The sequence below is a fragment of the Lathyrus oleraceus genome, chromosome 5, assembly GCF_024323335.1.
Source record: "Lathyrus oleraceus cultivar Zhongwan6 chromosome 5, CAAS_Psat_ZW6_1.0, whole genome shotgun sequence".
NCBI lineage: Eukaryota > Viridiplantae > Streptophyta > Magnoliopsida > Fabales > Fabaceae > Lathyrus > Lathyrus oleraceus.
The window spans coordinates 366,488,553-366,511,832 of NC_066583.1; the positions used below are offsets into that span (position 1 = coordinate 366,488,553).

At 37.4% G+C, this 23,280-nt stretch overlaps 2 protein-coding genes across 2 annotated transcripts; both read left to right on the top strand.

Annotated features, from left to right (window-relative positions):
* LOC127084752 (leucine--tRNA ligase, cytoplasmic) lies at window positions 1-5,572 on the top strand. Its single transcript, XM_051025256.1, has 4 exons — window positions 1-169; window positions 244-1,814; window positions 2,677-4,443; window positions 5,194-5,572. The coding sequence occupies exons 1-3, from the start codon at window positions 132-134 to the stop codon at window positions 4,431-4,433; spliced, it is 3,366 nt and encodes a 1,121-aa protein (XP_050881213.1). The 5' UTR covers window positions 1-131; the 3' UTR covers window positions 4,434-4,443; window positions 5,194-5,572.
* Window positions 5,573-17,983: 12,411 nt separating this feature from the next.
* LOC127084754 (30S ribosomal protein S10, chloroplastic) lies at window positions 17,984-20,531 on the top strand. The gene is made up of 3 exons (XM_051025258.1): window positions 17,984-18,270; window positions 19,507-19,566; window positions 19,969-20,531. The coding sequence occupies exons 1-3, from the start codon at window positions 18,061-18,063 to the stop codon at window positions 20,278-20,280; spliced, it is 582 nt and encodes a 193-aa protein (XP_050881215.1). The 5' UTR covers window positions 17,984-18,060; the 3' UTR covers window positions 20,281-20,531.
* The last annotated feature ends 2,749 nt before the right edge of the window (window positions 20,532-23,280 follow it).

Here is a 23,280-nt window from a genome sequence, read left to right on the forward strand (position 1 = left end):
GTTCATGAGAAAAAGAATTTATAAACGGACGGTAAGAGACCTGGTTAACTGTAGCTGAGGCAGTGAAAGTGAATCCGACTCAAAACAAAAACCCTCGTTCTATCTATGCCACTGCCGCCGCCTCCTTGTTTATGTTCATTTCTCTAACTTCACCGCCGCTCGTACAAAGGTACATCCCTAACCTCTCCTTCTCTTCTGTCATCGTCTTCAAATTCGATTCTCTATTTATCCATTTTTTCACAGGTTGAATAAATATCTAGCTTCGGCGTTGAATCGTGTTCGCGGAATCTCCGATATGGCTTCCGACGGTGGCAAAAAGTTCGCTCGTAGAGACCGTCTTCGCGAAATCGAGGTAAAAGTTCAACAATGGTGGGAAGAGAAACAGGTTTTCAAATCTGAACCTGGTGATAAACCACCCGAACCAGGTCAAAAATTCTTCGGAAATTTCCCCTTTCCTTACATGAACGGCTATTTACATCTAGGTCATGCTTTTTCCCTTTCGAAACTCGAATTTGCCGCCGCGTTTCACCGTCTTCGCGGTGCAAATGTGTTGTTGCCTTTTGCTTTTCATTGTACTGGTATGCCAATTAAAGCTTCTGCTGATAAATTGGCTAGAGAGATTCAACAGTTTGGTAATCCTCCGGTTTTTCCGGAAGAAGTTGTTGAGGAACTGGAGAGTGTTGCTATTGTTGAAAGTGTAGGTGATGAAAGTGGTGCTCCTGCTAAGTTTAAAGGGAAGAAATCTAAGGTTGCGGCGAAATCGAGTGGACAGGCTTATCAATGGGAGATTTTGCGGAGTGTTGGGATATCTGATGCTGAGATTTCGGAGTTTCAGGATCCTTATAAGTGGTTATCTTATTTTCCGCCGTTGGCTATTGAGGATCTTAAGGCTTTTGGTTTAGGTTGTGATTGGAGGAGGTCGTTTATTACGACTGATATGAATCCTTACTTTGATTCGTTTGTTAGGTGGCAGATGAGAAAATTGAAGTCATTAGGGAAGGTTGTTAAGGATGTTAGGTATACGATTTTTTCGCCTTTGGATGGACAGCCGTGTGCAGATCATGATAGGGCTAGCGGTGAAGGTGTTCAGCCTCAAGAGTATACTATTATTAAGATGGAGTTGGTATCGCCTTTCCCTGAGAAGTTTAAGGTTTTGGAAGGAAAGAAGGTTTTTCTTGCTGCGGCGACGTTGAGACCCGAGACTATGTATGGTCAAACAAATGCATGGGTGTTGCCTGATGGGAAATATGGTGCATTTGAGATTAATGAAACAGAGGTTTTTGTTACGGCGCGTAGGGCAGCTCTTAATCTTGCTTACCAGAATCACTCTAGGGTACCTCAGAAACCAACTTGCTTGCTTGAGCTTACTGGTCATGATTTGATTGGACTTCCATTGAAATCTCCTCTTTCCTTTAATGAAATTATATATGCACTCCCTATGTTGTCTATTTTGATGGATAAAGGTACCGGGGTGGTGACCAGTGTACCTAGTGATGCTCCTGATGACTACATGGCGTTGCATGATTTGAAGTCAAAACCGGCGTTTAGGGCAAAGTACGGTGTGAAAGATGAATGGGTGTTGCCGTTTGAGATTGTGCCTATCATTGATGTTCCTCCGTTTGGAAATAAGTGCGCTGAGACGGTTTGCTTGCAGATGAAAATTAAAAGTCAGAATGAGAAAGACAAGCTTGCAGAAGCCAAGAAGCAAACATACTTGAAAGGATTCACTGACGGAACTATGATTGTTGGAGAATTTTCCGGGAAGAAAGTTCAGGAAGTTAAGCCCTTGATTAGGAGCAGGCTTTTGGAAACAGGTTAGTATTCAACTTCATAGGCTTTCTTTTTCTCTTTTGGTGTATTTTCCTTTTAAAATTACCAACATAGTGTAAGTTTCAAAAATAATTATCAAATTGGGGCAAGTTTACAACAAGAGCAACCTGCAGAACAAAGTCCTCAATTATACACAAAACTGTACTCTTAAAAAAAATTGGTTATAGTTTCAAAAAAAAATTGGTGGTTGTAGATGTACAGTTTAGCATATATATATTGCTTTCCATAAATCCAAGTTTCTATTTTCTTGTCAATAACATTACTTTTGAAGGATTAGAATACTACATCGTATTTGCATTTGCATTTGGCACTAATATTCTGTTCTTATGTACCAAAATACAATTTAAGAAACAAAAATTCTTCAACATTGAAGTGTTAACAGTTATTCCTTTGTGGAGTACAAAGTAGCATGACATCTTTCATATATTTTACAAACTCATTTTTTCAGCAATTCTGCTTTATGTTCTTCTACTGTTATTATAGAGGAGTTTTTGCTAATTTATCAAATGTTCCGGATGTATTGGTACCCCATATCTACTGTTGGGTATAAGGCATCTCTTCTCTTTTATTCATCATATATTGTTAAAGAAAAATTTGTTGAAACTTGCTCCCACATCCTGTGTAATACAATCAGAAATTGAGAGGCTAGATTCATCAAAATATTATAGTAACATATTGTTAAATGAGGTATTAAAATAGTTGTGCTAATAATGAACAGAAATTAAATTAATTGATGATATGATTTGCGTTACTTTTTAGCATGCAAATGTTAATAATTATTTTGTTCCTGCATTATTGTGAGTCATCTTCTGCTCATTACTTGAATTTTTTATCTTGCACTTTCAGGTCAAGCTATTATATACAGTGAGCCAGAGAAGCGGGTGATGTCAAGATCTGGTGATGAATGTGTTGTAGCTCTGACGGATCAGTGGTATATTACATACGGGGAATCAGAATGGAAGAAGTTAGCTGATGAATGCCTGTCTAACATGAGCCTGTATTCCGAGGAGACACGTCATGGATTTGAGCATACTTTAGGCTGGTTGAACCAATGGGCTTGCTCACGATCATTTGGTCTTGGGACACGCATACCATGGGATGAACAGTTCCTAGTTGAGTCTCTATCGGATTCTACCATTTACATGGCTTATTACACCATTGCACATTATTTGCAGGAGGGTGACATGTATGGATCCAGTGAATCATCTATCAAACCTCAACAGCTGACTGATGATGTCTGGGATTATATTTTCTGTGATGGACCTCTCCCTAAGTCCACTGATATTTCATCATCCGTTTTAGAAAGAATGAAGCTCGAGTTTGAGTACTGGTATCCATTTGATCTTCGGGTTTCTGGTAAAGATCTTATCCAAAATCACCTTACCTTCTGCATTTACAACCATACTGCAATTTTCCCCAAACATTACTGGCCTCGTGGGTTTAGATGCAATGGCCATACAATGCTCAATTCTGAGAAAATGTCCAAGTCCACTGGAAACTTCAGAACAATTCGTCAGGCAATTGAGGAGTTTTCTGCTGATGCTACACGGTTCTCTTTGGCTGATGCTGGCGATGGTGTTGATGATGCAAATTTTGTCTTTGAGACAGCAAATGCGGCAATTCTCAAGCTCACCAAAGAGCTTGCATGGTATGAATCAATTTTGCCTGCAGAATCTTCTTTGAGAACTGGTCCACCGTCTATTTATGCCGATCGTGTATTTGCTAATGAAATTAACATTGCTGTCAGAACAACTGAGCAAAATTACTCCAACTATATGTTTCGAGATGCCCTCAAGACTGGCTTTTATGATCTTCAGGCTGCTAGGGATGAGTATATATTGTCATGTGGGGTTGGCGGTTTAAATCGTGATTTGGTGTGGCGTTTTATGGATGTGCAGACACGCCTTCTAGCACCTATCTGTCCACATTATGCAGAGTTTATTTGGAGAGACATTTTGAAGAAGGATGGCTTTGTGGTGAAGGCAGGTTGGCCAACAGCGGATGCTCCTGACCTTACACTAAAGAGTGCCAACAAATATCTACAGGATTCTATTGTGCTGATAAGGAAGTTGCTTCAAAAGCAACTTTCAGGCTCAAAGAAAGGAAATAAGAAGTCCGCTCCAGTTGTAACGCCGGGACAAATCAAGGTAAAATGCTTGGTATATGTGAATGAGCAATATGACGGTTGGAAAGCTGAGTGCCTTAGTATTCTCCAAAACAGCTTTAACAAAGATACCCGAACTTTTCCTCCGGATTCAGAAATAAAGGAGGCGTTACAACAGAGTTCTTTTGGTCAATCTTCTGAATTTAGACGTATTCAGAAGTTATGTATGCCTTTCTTGAAGTTTAAGAAGGAAGAAGCAATTGCAATTGGGGCTCAAGCCCTGGATTTGAGATTGCCATTTGGTGAAATTGATGTTCTTAGGGAAAACTCTGAATTGATTAAGAGACAGGTAAGTTCAAAAGATGTTCTTGTGGAAGATGTGACCATTGTATCGGCAGCAGATGCTGATTCTGTGGCTAAAGCCGGATCTCTTGTAACTATATTAAACGAAAATCCTCCATCTCCTGGAAGTCCTACTCCCATCTTCTTTCCTAATTAGTAGATACTGGGTAAGTTTCTGGAAATTCCCCCTCTTAAAATAGGTCACACTTCCTACTTTTTTTCCTTGTTAAGTTTTTTTTGAAGTTTAGGGTCAAACCTTGAGTGTTGTGATGCTTGTCTTGATCTGACTTAAAGATTAATATAGCTTTTCTTCCATATCTTGTCATGTGTTTCTTGTTTGGATGGTGCATCCTCCCCCTGGTTCAAGTAAAAATTTAATTCATTAAGCCCCTTTCAGTCAATATTTTTTGGTTGAAATTTGGATGGTTGTTTATGAATAGATGCTCACAAGCTCTAATTTTATGGATGTATTTGGTACGTCTTACTCGTTATACAACACGAATCCATCAAACTGAAAAGCAGTGGCCTAGGCTCTTTCTCTTTTATAATTTGACAAAACAAATTGGTTGTGGTTTACAAGGCACATAAATTGCAATATTCATGTCAAGATGAAGGATTTGCAAAATGCAGTTGTCATGGTTTGTTAATATCCCTCTTGTCTTAAATGTATTTGTTTTCCCATATTCAATAAACTGTGTTAATTGGGAGACATCTATGTATTAAGTGTTTGGCTGAGTGAAGTCTGTTTTGCACGGTGAGTTGGTGTTGTGTGAAAAGTGTTGGATTCTTTTGGATTTCGAGGAAATGAATACAACTTAATCATAAAAAATCCTGTAATGAGGCTTAAGAAGGAATGGAAGGAGCATCATGTAAGTTTGGACATGTTTTAATGCATCCGTTTTGGTTTCATTTTGCAGGATCTCTATGAATGGAAGATGTGAATCTCAAGTTAAAGATTGGAACCGCAGCAGCCAAGTCTGTCTCTGTTGGCAGAAATCTTTTTGAAAACATGCTGAAATTTTGTTTCATTGTATCTTCAAGAACCTAGTGCATTTACAATTATTAGGATCGTAGTACAGTTGCATTACGCCGACTAACTTAATTTATGATGCTTTATTTCCAGTCAACAATTCTGTGTCCATTAGGATTAGGTATGTTTTTGTTTTGTTTATCGGTTTATGCTGGGGGGAAGACTGTTCGAAATTATTTATTTGGAAAGTTGATTTTTGAGATTTGAAAAGTTTGTTATGATATTATTCAACTTGGAAAATTGATAAATGACTTTAGATGCATGAATCTCATTATGTTCAACAGAAGAAACCTGATCCTCATATTGGGGAGCTTTGAACTCTGCTAGTAGTACCTGCTTCAAATCATTAATCTGCAGGTTGATATAACGATGAAATCATAATCTACATTATAATCAAGCAAGATTCGAGTAAACCTTGCTAAAATTTGATAGACATATTTTATATACAACATGATGGTGAAATATTCAAAACTTTGCAAAGATCCTGTTTAGTGGTCGGATTAGAAACAAGATATAATTTGTATTTTAGTGTTTGATAAAGTAATAGAATGAGATAAGTTCCATTTTGTATAGTTAAATTTTTTATCCTGTATGAATTGTTAGAAATCAATGATAAGATAACAGTACTAATTTATGTATATAAAATATTACTTAAAATACAAAATTGAAATTCTAATATAATTATAATTAACTAATAAAAATATTTTCATATTAAATTAAAAACTAAAATGTTAATGATTAAATGATTGAAATTTGAATATTTTAGAATAAATATTATTAAAAATTGCAAAAACAAAAATGTTAATTTAATTTTTTAACATAACCATCCTTCTAGGAGTTTTTGAAATTGAGACTAATGAAAAGGTTTTAACTCTTTTCAATTTGGGAGTTATTGAGTCTCTTCTCTAAACTTTTTTTGTTTAACAAATAATTAGTGAAACCTTGTTTCTAGAGGCGGTCTTCTACTAAAGAGTTGGAGCATGTTTATCTTTAAATTTTTTACTTTTCTTTCCTATCTTTAGGGTGTAAATGTCGTCCAAGCGATGTGTTATGCCTCCTCCCTCACTCATTTCCTCTACAAAGTTCACTTCGTGTGTAACACTCGGGGTGATCAATGTTTCATGTACTATGGTTTTGTTGTTCCTTATCTTATAATTGGCAAGCTTGAACATGAAGTTCGTCAGTCGGATTCTGTTCTTTTAGAATATGTTGAATTTCTACTTTGTTAAACTTGGCTATAATCACCTTTATGACCAATAGATATTGCTACATGACTATATTATTAGCCCGTTATTTCTCTTTGATTCGTGATGTGATCGACTATGAGTCAGATTTGTTTGCTACTTCTTTCTCATCTCAAAAGCTATGCATAATCTGATTGAGAAAATCTCATATTCTGGTTATTTGGTGTAGGGAATTCAAATCTTATCGTGACCTTTGAGGTAAGTCTCATGTTTCTTTCTAATATGATCTCGTCCCTGTTGCCCTTAATATTATAGGAGCCATCAACGCACACCGTCTAATTGCAAGGTGTGTGTGATACCTCATACATGGTTTTCGCAATAAAATCGACCGAAGTTTGAGCTTTTTGAGGGCTTTTCAGGACTTGTAGGTGATATCGAAATATGAGAGTTCGATGAACTATTTCATCATTCTCCTTGTTAAGTCTGGTTTGAACAACACTTATCTAATGTGATAGCTCATCCTCTTTGTAATGCAGTGTGATAAGAAATAATTCTTTAGTTTTTTGGCTGTTGTTATGATGGCCAAAACAATTTTCTCTATCTTTTGGTGTTGTACTTTTGGACCTTGCAATACCTTATTAACGAAATACACTATATTCTAGGATGTCACATCTTTTGGTACCAAAACAACTCGAATGGTTTAGGCTGATACAAAAAAAAGGAAGTAGCGAACTATTTTTCCAACAACCTTCTTCTCCAACAACTATTTTAACTATTTCTCCAGTTCACCCAACTATGACGCATACATTTTATACGGTGTCAACGACACAGGTCTAGTACCAGGTACTAAATATATGGCAGACTAAACTCCTCACTCTGACGGCAAGCCACAAATATCATAAGGAAAAACATCATGAAACTCACACACCACATGCATATTACTAACCGCAACATCGCTCTTCACTCTCAAGGAAGCGGACATCATGAGTACCTGATCATCCTCCCTCAAGGAAATCCCTACCTGACCGGTGGACGTGAATCTCGAATTCGTACTCTCTTCGAAACATCGCTCTTCACTCTCAAGGAAGCGGACATCATGAGTACCTGATCATCCTCCCTCAAGGAAATCCCTACCTGACCGGTGGACGTGAATCTCGAATTCGTACTCTCTTCGAATTCGGGAAACAATGCAGTCTTGTCAAAACAATTGATATGAACATGGTTGAACTCCAACCAATTCATTCCCATAATAAAATTGAGTTGATTCAGAGGAAAACCTATCAAGTCAACTCCAAAGTTTCTATCATAAATGGTCAAAGGACAACTCAGACACACCATCGTAGTAGTCACCGAACCATTAGCTAGGGTATCAAGACCATACTACCAATCATAGAAGACACTTCAAAATTAAACTTATTAACACAATTAAGGGATATGAACAAATGCGTCACACCAATATCAATAATAGAAACCATAGAAACACCATTAATGAAACACGTACCTCAAACCAAATTATTTGATCTCGAGACATTCACACCATTAGAAGAAAACACCTTTCCACTAGCTTGCGAGGAATATGGCGCTTTTCTCGGTTTCTGGCATTGGGTAGTAATATGACCTGGTTCTCCATAATTATAACAAGTAAAAATAGTACTCTTGCACTCATCAACATGCTGCCCCTACTTCCCACACTTGAAACACTTCGAACTCGTGCTCTTGCACTCAGCAGCATGATGACCTAACCCTTCACACTTGTAACATTTTAGATAAGCAGGAGTGTCTCCCCCATTTCTCTCTTTCCCACCCATGGTCTTCTTCTTAGGCGTATGCTTTCCCTTATCAACTAGAGTCACATACAATTGACCATAATTCAGATTCCCACTCTTTTTATCACTCACACTCTTGTAGTGAGCAGATCTGACCCTATCCTTATCATAGATCTACACTTGTTAGAACCGAAAGATCTCCTGATAACCAATGAACTGCTTGATGTATAGATGTAAGCCACTCTCAAACTTCACACACTTCGACCCTTTAGCTTCCACACCATTATAGTGAGGACAAAATCTTGACAACTCCTCAAACTTAGCCGCATAGTCAACCACAATCATACTGGTTTGCTTCAACTACAAGAACTCGATCTCCTTCTTGATGCAAACATCAGTTGGAAAGTACTTCTCTAGAAACTCAATCTTGAAATTAGCCCAAGCAATCTCTGTATTAGCAGCTTCCATCCTCTGACGGGTATTCTCCAACCAATATCCAACTTCCTCGTATATCATATATGTCCCAAATAACACCTGTTGCTCATAAGTGCACACTATAACTTTGAAGATCTTCTCAATCTCATGAAGCCAAGTCTGATCACCCTTAGTATTGTACCTTCCCTTGAAAGTAGGAGGATTGTTCCTCTGAAACATTCCCAGCCCACGAAATTCATCAGCTCCACCATTCTGATTCTGATTTTCCTGTAAAGCTTTATTCGCTTACGCCATCACCTAAACCATCGCTCCAAGGGCACCCACAGTTACTTGATCGTTTCTACCTCCAACCATATATTTTTGCACAACCAGAAAAGACAGTTTAACTAATCGTAAATAGTAAAGCAAGCAATAGTTAACAAATTCAAGCATCGACAATGTTCGCACACATGACGCACACTAGGGTACAAACTAGTTCACAACCTAGGCCGAATGGACCGATCGAGCTCTCATACCAACTATGTAACACCCCAAAAAAACCCTACTTCCCACACTTGAAACACTCCGGACCCGTGCTCTTGCAGTCAGCAGCATGATGACCTAACCCTCTACACTTGTAACATCTTAGATAAGTAGGAGTGTCTCACCCCATTTCTCTCTTCCCCACCCACGGTCTTCTTCTTAGGCTTATGCTTTACCTTATCAACTAGAGTCACATACAGTTGACCACAATTCAGATTCCCACTCTTTTTATCACTCACACTCTTGTAGTGAGCAGATCTGGCCCTATCCTTATCATAGATTTACACTTGTTAGAACCGAAAGATCTCATGATAACAAATGAACTGCTTGATCTCTAGATGTAAGCCACTCTCAAACTTCACACACTTTGACCCTTTAGCTTCCACACCATTATAGCGAGGACAAAATCTTGACAACTCCTAAAACTTAGCCGCATAGTCAACCACAATCATACTGGTTTGCTTCAACTACAAGAACTCGATCTCCTTCTTGATGCAAACATCAGCTGGAAAGTACTTCTCTATAAACTCAATCTTGAAATTATCCCAAGCAATCTCTGTATTAGCAGCTTCCATCCTCTGACGAGTATTCTCCAACCAATATCCAGCTTCCTCGGATATCATATATGTCCCAAATAACACCTGTTGCTCATAAGTGCACACTATAACTTTGAAGATCTTCTCAATCTCATGAAGCCATATCTGATCACCCTTAGTATTGTACCTTCCCTTGAAAGTAGGAGGATTGTTCCTCTGAAACATTCCCAGCCCACGAAATTCATCAGCTCCACCATTCTGATTCTGATTTTCCTGTAAAGCTTTATTCGCTTACGCAATCACCTAAACCATCGCTCCAAGGGCACCCACAGTTACTTGATCGTTTCTACCTCCAACCATTTATTTTTGCACAACCAGAAAAGACAGTTTAACTAATCGTAAATAGTAAAGCAAGCAATAGTTAACAAATTCAAGCATCGACAATGTTCGCACACATGGCGCACACTAAGGTACAAACTAGTTCACAACCTAGGGCGAATAGACCGATCGAGCTCTCATACCAACTATGTAAAACCCCAAAAAAACCTTACTTCCCACACTTGAAACACTTCGGACCCGTGCTCTTGCACTCAGCAGCATGATGACCTAACCCTCCACACTTGTAACATCTTAGATAAGCAGGAGTGTCTCCCTCATCTCTCTTCCCCATCCATGGTATTATTCTTAGGCTTATGCTTTCCCTTATCAACTAGAGTCACATACAGTTGACCACAATTCAGATTCCCACTCTTTTTGTCATTCACACTCTTGTAGTGAGCAGATCTGGCCCTATCCTTATCATAGATCTACACTTGTTAGAACCGAAAGATCTCCTGATAACCAATGAACTGCTTGATCTCTATATGTAAGCCACTCTCAAACTTCACACACTTTGACCCTTTAGCTTCCACACCATTATAGTGAGGACAAAATCTTGACAACTCCTTAAACTTAGCCGCATTGTCAACCACAATCATACTGGTTTGCTTCAACTACAAGAACTCGATCTCCTTCTTGATGCAAACATAAGCTGGAAAGTACTTCTCTAGAAACTCAATCTTGAAATTAGCCCAAGCAATCTCTGTATTAGCAGCTTCCATCCTCTGACGGGTATTCTCCCACCAATACCCAGCTTCCTCAGATATCATATATGTCCCAAATAACACTTGTTGCTCATAAGTGCACACTATAACTTTGAAGATCTTCTCAATCTCATGAAGCTAAGTCTAATCACCCTTATTATCGTACCTTCCCTTGAAAGTAGGAGGATTGTTCCTTTGAAACATTCCCAGCCCACGAAATTCATCAGCTCCACCATTCTGATTCTGATTTTCCTGTAAAGCTTTATTCGCTTACGCCATCACCTAAACCATCACTCCAAGGGCACCCGCAATTACTTGATCGTTTCTACCTCTAACCATATATTTTTGCATAACCAGAAAAGACAGTTTAACTAATCGTAAATAGTAAAGCAAGCAATAGTTAACAAATTCAAGCATCGACAATGTTCGCACATATGGCGCACACTAGGGTACAAACTAGTTCACAACCTAGGCCGAATGGACCGATCGAGCTCTCATACCAACTATGTAACACCCAAAAAAAATCCTACTTCCCACACATGAAACACTTCGGACCCGTGCTCTTGCACTCAGCAGCATGATGACCTAACCCTCTACACTTGTAACATCTTAGATAAGCAGGAGTGTCTCCCCCCATTTCTCTCTTCCCCACCCATGGTCTTCTTCTTAGGCTTATGCTTTCCCTTATCAACTAGAGTCACATACAGTTGACCACAATTCAGATTCCCACTCTTTTTATCACTCACACTCTTGTAGTGAGCAAATCTGGCCCTATCCTTATCATAGATTTACACTTGTTAGAACCGAAAGATCTCCTGATAACCAATGAACTGCTTGATCTCTAGATGTAAGCCACTCTCAAACTTCACACACTTTGACCCTTTAGCTTCCACACCATTATAGCGAGGACAAAATCTTGATAACTCCTAAAACTTAGCCGCATAGTCAACCACAATCATACTGGTTTGCTTCAACTACGAGAACTCGATCTCCTTCTTGATGCAAACATCAGTTGGAAAGTACTTCTCTAGAAACTCAATCTTGAAATTAGCCCAAGCAATCTCTATATTAGCAGCTTCCATCCTCTGACGAGTATTCTCCAACCAATATCCAGCTTCCTCGGATATCGTATATGTCCCAAATAACACTTGTTGCTTATAAGTGCACACTATAACTTTTAAGATCTTCTCAATCTCATGAAGCCAAGTCTGATCACCCTTAGTATTGTACCTTCCCTTGAAAGTAGGAGGATTGTTCCTCTGAAACATTCCCATCCCATGAAATTCATCAGCTCCACCATTCTGATTCTGATTTTCCTATAAAGCTTTATTCGTTTACGCCATCACCTAAACCATCGCTCAAAGGGCACCCACAATTACTTGATCGTTTCTACCTCCAACCATTTATTTTTGCACAACCAGAAAAGACAGTTTAACTAATCGTAAATAGTAAAGCAATCAATAGTTAACAAATTCAAGCATCGATAATGTTCACACACACGACGCACACTAGGGTACAAACTAGTTCACAACCTAAGCCGAATGGACCGATCGAGCTCTCATACCAACTATGTAACACCCCAAAAAACCCGACACCATTTATTTATGAAAATAAACATATAATTTTATCAACATCGGTTTTACACATTCTCAACATGCATCTTTCTCAAACTTATAACATAAATCAGCACCAGAGCTCAAAAAACCATTGAAACCGTTTATTTGTCTCAAACACAAAATACTTCACAAAATAAATCAAAACTCTCATAGCACAAAAGTAACATAGTAACCCATCCTAGTGTTACATATCAAAGAGACAACTAAAATATCTCAAAAAAATAAAATAATGAATAAGCCCTCTACACCATCCTCCATCTCAACACCAGCTAGTGCTCATCTACATGAGTATCTGCACCACAAGTGTACAAAACATCAGGAAAAAAAATCAGGGGGTGAGAATATATTCATTAATGTTAGCGGTAAAAAATATAACAAAGGATAGCATAATTCATAACACTCACCAATCATATGAATCATTCACAAAAATTACTCTATTACAATGCATATATGTATGCAATGCATAAACTCTTCTACTCTAATGCATGTGATACCAAATTTGAACATCAGAGTTATGTTACTGATTCATCCACTCACCGATGGTTCCTCTCTAAACCTAATTCCTCTATGAATATGGTTCCTCTTTGAATCCAGAATCGTCACTGGTCCCCTATTCTGAACCAACAACTCGTCCCTGGACCGAAGTTCGTACACCTATCTCCAATATACCTTATGCATGAAATGCAACAAAACAAAGATCAATGCATAAATTATCATCGGTCCTTCTATGAACCCACACCATCACCAATATAAGGCCAACACTATAGTTGCTCTCTGAACTACACATCTCAACATAAGGCATCATAATATATTATAATTATAACACAACATTATTACTCAACAACGCTCACCAACAATGTAAGAAAATAACATTACGCAATCATCAATATTCAACAAGGCTAACTCATAATTCAATAGAGCTTACTGATGACTCTTTCACTTTTTATTTAAGAAATTAAGAGTCATAAGGCATATTCTAACCTCAACTCAACTACTCATCAACTCGACTCTGAATCATGTCAGACGACTCAACAATTCACTCATCTTATAAACACCACAAGAAAACATTACATTCAGGTTCTCCTATACATATTTAACCTCCGAAGACCTTACCATATAGTAGTATTACACATTAGCTTTCCAACGCTAGAAACCGCACCACAAACAGAGTCACAGAACTCAAGTTATGATGAAAATAATATCTGAACAAAATCAGCCTTGTCTGATTCGAATCATCTTGTTTTCCTGATTCAAATCAAATAATCCAGAAGCATTTTCTTTCTATAATTTGGTCTCTGATTCGAATCAGGTTAGAATTTTGATTCAAATCAAAATTGACTGTAGTGTTTTTTCTGTTGAATTTTGACTCATGATTCAGATCATGTTGAAACCTTGATTCGAATCAAACTAGTCAGCTATGTTTTCATGGGAATTCCATTCCTAAGCTCAATTTCTCCAACCTAGACTTACCCCAATCCAGTTTTGAACACGAGTAATCACACCTACACATATAACACCTAACACATCAATTACCACACATATTTGGCATTATAACATCGATTCATCACCAAATCATCATTATGTTCATCATCTCAAAACCCTTAAACACGAATAACACCACTCAGAACTTTCACACATCAAATTTACACGAAATTCAGTAATTAATACAATATGAAATCAGCATCCCAACACAATGATCTAGAGAGGTTTGCATAATCATCTCAAGGACAAAAACCTCATCAATGGAGAAAAGAAAAAGGAACAAGGAAGAGGATAAGGATCTCTCTCTATCCTTTATGTAAAATACACCCAATATGAATAGTTCCCCCCTTATCGCCTCGAATTCGCAAAAAAAGGTTGCAACTTGGCTATGAAGTTTTCTTCTAGCTAGGGTTGTCTCTTCCTCTCCACTTCTCACTTTTTCCAAGTTCTCTAATGTATTCCCCCTTTTCTCCCAATATTTTCTATTAAAACAATTAAAAACTTAATTCTATTTTTATTTTTAATTATCACCATAAATTCCACCAACTCTCTTTACTCTCATCCTTTTCCTTAAATTAACCCACAATTCTATTTTTCTCCCCAAACCACAATATTTATTATTTTCTATTATTTTAATAAAATAAATTAATAATAATTCTACCCACTCCCAAAAAATCAAACAATCAAATAGTTCAATCTTAAAACTCTTCAACTTCAAACAAAATTAAAAATAAACAAAAAATTGGGGTGTTACACAGACCATAAAGTGAATCAAGAGTTTGATGAAAATTCACTTTTTTCTAGTTATCTACGATGGGAAACCTTAGTGGCTAGACACTTACCCGAGAGGCGTCTGCGCCGGTTTGGGTATGTCCAAGATATCCCACGACCAGTCCCTGCTGTTCCATCAGAGGGCATTGATAGATGATTTATGGGTAACATTACCAGATATGCCCGTGCCATTCGAGATCATGCAGTGAAGGTTTATTTCCCTGCGCAGTGTGTGGATGGCTACTTAGAGTGGTACCTTACTGTATCACACCCTCGTATCATCCCACCTATTGAGCATGAAAATGATGTTAGACCTTCTAGTGATAGGGGATCTTCTGATGAAATATTGCCGCCTCCACACGGTATGGATGAACTGAAGGAGAATTGCGGTCCAAAACGCAACGGAAATTAAAATTTTCTCCTTTAGAGATCCTTACGAATAGTCATGATCAGTGAGATAATATTTACCTCTTGCGACGATTTAAACCTTTGGTGCATATCTCTTATGACGATCAAAACCTTTGATGCAGATCCACGGAGCGATCACGAACGTTGAACGATGACAACGTCTCTACTCAGTCTACACGAACGGATTCCTTCAATCTCAGTGCTAGCTGGTACGAATGAAGGCTTTGAGTGTGTGTGTGTGTGTGTGTGTGTGTGTGTGTGAGAGAGAGAGAGAGAGAGAGAGAGAGAGAGGGAGGGAGAGAGAGAGAAAACGAAAATAATGCAACCGCAATGAATGCTTCTGCACAAGGGTTCTATTTATAGAACCACTTGTGTGGGCTTCAAGCTAAAAGCCCACTTAAGTGTATTTTGACCCATATCTTATAATATGCCCAAAATCACTTAAGTCCATGGTACCTTACCATATTTCGTATTCTACTCAAGTACACTGTACCTTACGATGTTCTATAATTCACTTAAGGGCACCGTACCTTACGGTATTCCTTAGTTACTCTATCTCTCATCAATCCGTCCTTTGTGTGTGACCCTGTAGGTTTTCGTGACGTTGGCAATTATATTAAATCACGCATTTAACATAATAAACAGTGAGCGATATCTAGCAACACATCACTGCTACCCAAGACACGAAAATGTCATGTGATTTAACAAAACCTTTTGTGATAATACTTATGTGTATAATTTCCCTTTTGCCCTTATGTCTATATTGAACACAAGGCATAGACCGTGTCATCCTTGTCCAGTTCAATATTGGGCCCATAGACATTTATCCTGTTATGCAGGATGGACAAATTCCATCTAGGTCACTCATGTCCCTCAGCATGCTTCGTGGAGTACCCATCAACTGTCTTTATGGTTATCCAGTTACGGACAACGTTGGATCAGCAATAAAGCACTCGACTCCACATCTAGGGTCCATAGTGGTTTCAGGTCGAAGAGTGGTATACACCATTATCACCATGAGAATAACTTATGACACTTTGCATAACTTTCTATATAGTATTCTCATAGCGGGTCAATCCAGTATAAATATTACTCCTAATATTCATACCTATGTTTAAGACTTGATAACTCTTTATCCATGATCCATGAGATGTGATAATCAGTCTACAAACATAATAGTCTTAATGCTTTAATGTTATCCCACTTCACATTAAAGCTCGACTACGGATACTTTAAGAATAGTGTCCTTATGTTTAATGTGATCTCATGATTAAGTCATACTTCATACATTAAACAGACTAGCTATTCTAGGGACTTTATTAAATAAACGTAATAAAGAAAAAGCCTTTTATTATTAATAAATAATTCGATACAAGTACCAAAAGCATTGGCCTCTAGGGCTTACACCAACATGAACAACAACGTTTACAGATGATAACAATCATTTATGGATAACCTCGTAGGTTTGGAAAATTCAGATGGCGAGGTTTATACTTTGGCATCACAGACATTACACTCAGACATTTGCATTGGACATTTTATTAGATAATATTTTGCCGCTTTCATTATTGCAGGATGAACATAACTTAACATTTGACAAATAGCATAATACATGACGATTAACATAACTTTAGACCGAAGATTACATAACTTAACAAAACAATACTTCCTCTGTCTCATAAAAAGTGTTTCATTTTCACTTTTTCTATGTCTCAAAATAAAAGTCTTTTTAGAATACCAAAACAATATTTATTATTTTTTCCATTACTATACTCCTATTTATTAACTTTCACTCTTTTCAACATACTCCACTAACTATAATAAATAGTTATTTTAGTAAACAATACTAATTATATAATTAAAATCACCACATCTAATCATTTTCTTAAGAACCGCACAGAATTCAAATAAGACACTTATTATGAGACGAAGAGAGTGATAAATAACAAAACCTAGACACTACTAGATGATTGTGGATGTTTCAACATCTTGATCATATCGTCGACAAATGTAGAAACTGTCACATCAAACTCGATCAGTCCCTTTGTTAGTCTACAATGATATATTCTCCACATAACCTTAAATTTTCATCAGTCTTCAACTCAATATGGTTGTATTTCACATTTCCACCAGTATCAATCCATGGTGCACGAAACCCTATCATACCCACCTTTCTGTTCTCGGTGTCGGACAACATATTATTCAATTTCGATCTCAGAAGAGCGAGACATGTAATGTCCTCCAGGATCCCATAATCAACATGTGGTTTCACCCAAGTACACACATGCCATAAACCAATAATGAGGCATTTTAAGATTTTTTTATAAACAAAACACGATCCTTATTTATACATGTTTGGATTCATTCTGGACCAAACACAATTTCCGGTGCAATCATAACCGTATAAAACTATTGACAAAATCTCAACCATTGAAAATGACATTATCGATTTTTTTAAGCTCCTCTAAAAGTCTAGTAAATGCAGGATGTTTTTAAAAAATCCGATAATTTTAGACTACCGGATTTTTCAAAGTTTGCAAAGTATCCGGTACAACATGATATTTTTAAAAAATCCGATAAGTTTTCTCACACCCGATTTTTTTAAACCAATATAAATGCATATTTAACTTTTAAGATATACTACCAGATTTTTTAATTTATCACGATATTTCATTTATTTTATTGGGTTTTTCGTGAGCCATTTTTTGCCAAAATTCTGACAAGTATAATAAGGATATTACGGAAAAATGTGGGGTGGCAAGAAAAATTCTTTCGAGATAGCAATGCACAAACCTATATCGCTAAGTTATGGGCCTAGAGGCCCAAATCTGAAAAAATGAAAAAACAAGTGAAAAATAGAAAATAAAATAAAACTAAAGATAATTCTAATTCGCTGCACAATCGCTTCAGAGTGTGAAGAAAGAGAATCAGTGAAGAAGAGGTTTCAATTCAATGGCGGTTTCTTCTCTCTCTACAACGTTCGTTCCTTCTCTTTCTCTCTCTTCCAAACCGAAGCTCCAATCTCTATGCTTTCTCTCCGGTAACACTTTGAGGTTTACGAATTCAAAGCCTCTTCATTCATCAACTGTGGTTCATGCTGCTCCGGAAGTGTTGGTTTCCGCTGAAACCAAAGATGTTGAGTCTGTTGACGCTGGCGTTCAGGTTTGTGAATTTTCTTTTTTGCCTTTTTTTTTCTTTTCATTTTTGTTCATGTTCATTTAGTAATGAAATTTGATGATAATTTAAGTAGCGATGAAATTTGGTTTCGAATTAATTGAATTTAGGAAATTGAAAACTGATTTGTGTGAATTGATTCTATAAAATTGATTCAGAGTAAAAAGTGACTTGAAGATAGTGGTTTATGTTTGGATAAATTTCGAACACTAAATTTAGGTGTAGAAATCACAAAGCTACAAATCCTAGCTTCAAGTATAATCAATTCTAGAAAACATAATCAAACATGTCAAAGTCAATTATAGGCTCCATAATCAATTTTGAGTGTTCCAAAATAAAACTGAACATACACTAAAATTAAGTGGAATGGAGTGTGATTTTTGTTTGAGTGTAATAGTGAGTAGCTTGAAGCTTAAAATCAATAGAACCAAAAACTTCAAATTTTAGTTTCAAATTGGAATCAATTTTGAAGGGAACCAAACATAAACTAAGAAGATGGAAGTGATTAGATGTAACCAAGTGAGTTAAAGTCATCGGAATGTCCAACATCGGCTCGTGTCAGACACGGAACTCACCTTCAACTTGTTACATTGGTAATGAATATTTTGAAGTTTTCTCTTAGCTTGGTTAATTATGTTTATAAAATGTATTAACTGTGTTGAAGTTGGTATTTGTGACGTTGGAGTTTGTTTAAAGTCTCAAATTGCTTAAATTTCCGGGCTGTTAATTGTATAAATATGTGTTTGAGCTAACTTTTTCGGTTGAGATCCAAGCATATTTAATATGGTATTAAAGCCGGGTTAAGGACTGCAATGTGGACATTTGACCCAGGCCCACACTAGGCGTGAGGGCGAGTGTTGAAGTTGGTATTTGTGTTGTTGGAGTTTGTTTGAAGTTCCACATTGTTTAGGTTCCTGGGCTGCTGATTGTATAAATATGTGAGGGAAACTTCACCCTTTAAACTAACTTTTCGGGTTGAGATCCAAACATATTTAACAAACTGAACATATCCAAAACATATGGAGAAGGGGATAGTGATAGTTGTTTATGGAAGTGCCAATTCAATTTTTTGGATTTGATATGTTGGTTATTAAGGTTGATTAGTGAATACGAATTGCTTTAACTTTAGCATTGTTGTGGTTTAGATTGGCCTGCTTCTTCTTTTTTCCTCAATCTTTTGAACTTAGTGAGTGTCCTTTGTGATGAAATGTATTGGTATTTTAGGGTGATGAGTTGGAGACTCCAAGCACTTCGGCAATTAGCATTGGAGCTGACGCCGACATGGTATGTTGATGGATCAGTTTACTATATTCAGTTGTTGGTTAATATTTATTTACTTTTCGCATTATGTATTTTTCAGTCATCAAATATAAATGAGAAAAAGGAACACGTGTCGTCGGTGTAATAAGTTGTATGCTAAAGTCATAAAAATCTAGTAATTTGCAATTATTTTTAAAGTAAGGTTACAAATATGCTTGCGTGAAAATAGGATGGATTCTCATTGAATGTTGAGGTAAAAATTATTTTACCCCGAGAGTGTATTTCTATTAAACTCATATACAATAATAATGAAATTTTGTTTGCCATGTAAACATAAATTAGAACAACAATTCATGTAATGCTAATCATATTCTGTAGATTCTCAGAAAATCCTATCATCTAATAAATATTTCTTCACTGTTGCAGATGGCACCAAAGCAAAAAATCAGAATCAAGCTTAGATCTTACTATGTGCCCTTGATAGAGGATTCTTGCAAGCAGATATTGGATGCAGCAAGAACTACCAATGCAAAAACAATGGGTCCTGTTCCTTTACCAACCAAGAGGCGAGTTTTTTGTCTTCTTAAATCTTCACACGTACACAAAGATGCTCGGTTCCATTTCGAGATCAGAACTCATCAGCGCATCATTGATATTCTCTATCCTACTGCTCAAACAATAGATTCTCTTATGCTACTTGATCTTCCTGATGGTGTTGATGTTGAGGTTAAGCTTTAGAGATGTTTGCTTCAGGTTGATAAGCATCTTGATTATGAGTGAACTTCAACTTGCTACTTATAGCAAAAGAGTAGATAATTGGCAGATATCATGCATTTCAATCTTTGAACTTATTTCTTTGAACAATGCAACTGATCCTTTTGTTTGCTTTAGATTTTTAGAAAGTTTATTCCTTTTGTTGCATAGATATTTGCATATCCTATTCAACAATGTAATGTAAGTTTTGTATTATGAAGTGCTATTCTTCTAAATTGTGGACATGAATTTATATTTACTGATTTAAAAAGTTATTCCTCTATGGCTTAAATTAATGGTTTAGTACTATTAAAGTGAGATATGAGAGAGAAGAGATAGAAAGCTAAAAGAGAAAAGAGAGAAATTAATTCTGTTTTTTTATATTGAATTGGAATGGAGCATGATGCTCTATTTATACCAGAGGAGTTGAACATTCAAGAGTTGAATCATTCAAGCTCTGCATTTAAGGATGACCTTAATTATTCTATAGTGCTGAACTTTTCTTATTCTATTAAATTAAGGTTGGCCTTAATTATTCTATAGTGCTGATTTTTCATATCCTGCTGCTGAGCTCCATAAATTTTGAACTTGAGAGAGGCTTGGTGAGGATGTCAGCCTTCTGGTCAACACCAGGAATGTGGCAGACAGTGAGAGACTTATTAAGGACCTTTTCTCTTACAAAAAAGAGATCAATTTCCATATGCTTTGTTCTTGCATGAAGAACAGGGTTATGAGCCATAACAACTGTGCTCTGGTTGTCACAATAGATGGTTGGAGTTGTCAAGGGAATTTTTAGTTCAGCTAGCAAAGTTTGAATCCATAAAACTTCAGCTGTGGTGTGCGCCAAGCTGCGATATTCTGCCTCAGCACTAGAACGAGCAACAACAGTTTGCTTTTTAGACCACCAAGAGATCAAATTAGAGTCTAAGTACACAGCTGATCCAGAGGTGGATCTTCTATCATCTGGGTCAGCAGCCCAGTCAGCATCACAGTAGGCCTGCAGAGAGAACGGAACAGTAGAGGCAGGAGTGAACAATAAACCCGAGGTGATAGTGCCTTTTAGGTAACGTAGAATACGCTTGACAGCTAGCCAATGGGACTCCAAGGGGTGTGCCATGAACTGACATACTTTGTTAATAGCATAGCAGATTTCTGGACGTGTAATTGTTGCATACTGCAGGGCCCCTACAATGGACCTGTAGTGAGAGGCATCAGACAAGGCAGCAGACCCTGTTTTGATGAGTTTGGTGGTGGATGCCATAGGAGTAGCAACTAGAATGGAATTCTCCATATCAGTTTTGATTAGCAAGTCCCTTAGGTACTTAGATTGAGTGAGAAGGAGATTACCATTGGACAGTTTCTTCACCTCAAGGCCCAGAGAATAATCCAAGTCACCAAGTTGTTTGAGAGAAAACACATGATTTAGTTGTTGAGTAATTTGCTTGATGAGAGGAGGAGAGTTCCCTGTGATGATTATATCATCAACATAAACTTGCATATAAATGACAACACTGTGATGCTTGTAGATGAACAATGAAGCATCACACTTGCTGTTCAGAAATCCAAAGGATAAAATAGTGGTTTTGAGTCTTTCAAACCATTGCCTTGGGGCCTGTTTGAGGCCATACAAGGCCTTGTGCAAGTGACAAACCAGAGATGAATTAGGGGCAGTAAATCCAGGGGGTTGCATCATATAGACCTCCTCTTCAAGAATGCCATTCAAAAAGGCATTGTTTATATTCAATTGCTGCAGAGGCCAATTATAAGTGAGAGCAAGAGTCAAAATAATTCTAATTGTGACCGGTTTAATAACAGGGGAGAAAGTTTCATTAAAGTCAAATCCATGGACTTGATGGAACCCCTTAGCAACAAGCCTAGCTTTGTACTTATTTACTGTCCCATCAGCATTTTCCTTTACACGAAAAACCCACTTGCAGCCTATTGCTTTCCTGTTAGCAGGCAGTGGTACCAAAGACCAAGTGTTGTTCCTTATCAAGGCACCATACTCATCTTGCATATCAGCAAACCACTTAGGATCTTGGAGAGCAGTTTTAACACTCTTAGGCTCAGAATTGACAAGAAAAATGGAAGGATTTAGACGAGGTAAGGGTACACCAGATTTAGTTCTAGTAGTCATAGGATGAGTATTGGTGGGGAGAGGTTGAAGGTTAGGATCCCTAGGAGCAGAAATAGAGGATGAGGATGGTGAAGTGGTAGTAGTGAGCTGATTGTTGGCATTTGAAGAGGGTGGAGGAGTAGGATTAGTGTTGGTTGTTTGTGTTATAGGGTTGGCTCACAGAGGCAGTAGGTGTGTGGCTGGAATTGATTTGAGAAGAAGAAGAGGAGTGTGAGGTAGTGGAAGTAGTAGGAACGGGAAAAACATTAGGGAGAGCTTGTGTGTTAAGGGTTACTTTAGATGAAGAAGAGGATGGAATGGTTGATGAGGGGAGAGAAACATTAGGAAAAAAAGTATCATTGTAAGGAAATTTGGACTCATTGAAAAGGACATCTTTAGAGATGAATATTATACCACTTGGGGAGAGACATTTGTAACCTTTGTGAGCTGTAGAGTACCCTAGAAAAAGGCATTCATGGGATCTAAAGTCAAATTTCTGAGAGTTGTATGGGCGAAGGAGAGGAAAACAAGCACACCCAAAGACTTTGAGGAATTTATAATCAGGATTTTGATTGAAAAGGACAACATATGGTATATGTTGATTGAGAGACATGGTTGGTAACCTATTTATTAGGTAGACAGCAGTTAAAAAGGCATGATCCCAAAATTTGAGAGGTAAAGAGGCATGACTCAAGAGAGTTAAACCAAGATCAACAATGTGTCTATGCTTCCTCTCCACTACACCATTTTGGTGATGAGTGTGAGGGCAAATTAAACGATGAATGATGCCAAGATCAGAAAGAAATTTTGTAAATGGGCGAAATTCACCACCCCAATCAGTTTGGACAAATTTAATAGGAAATCCAAAT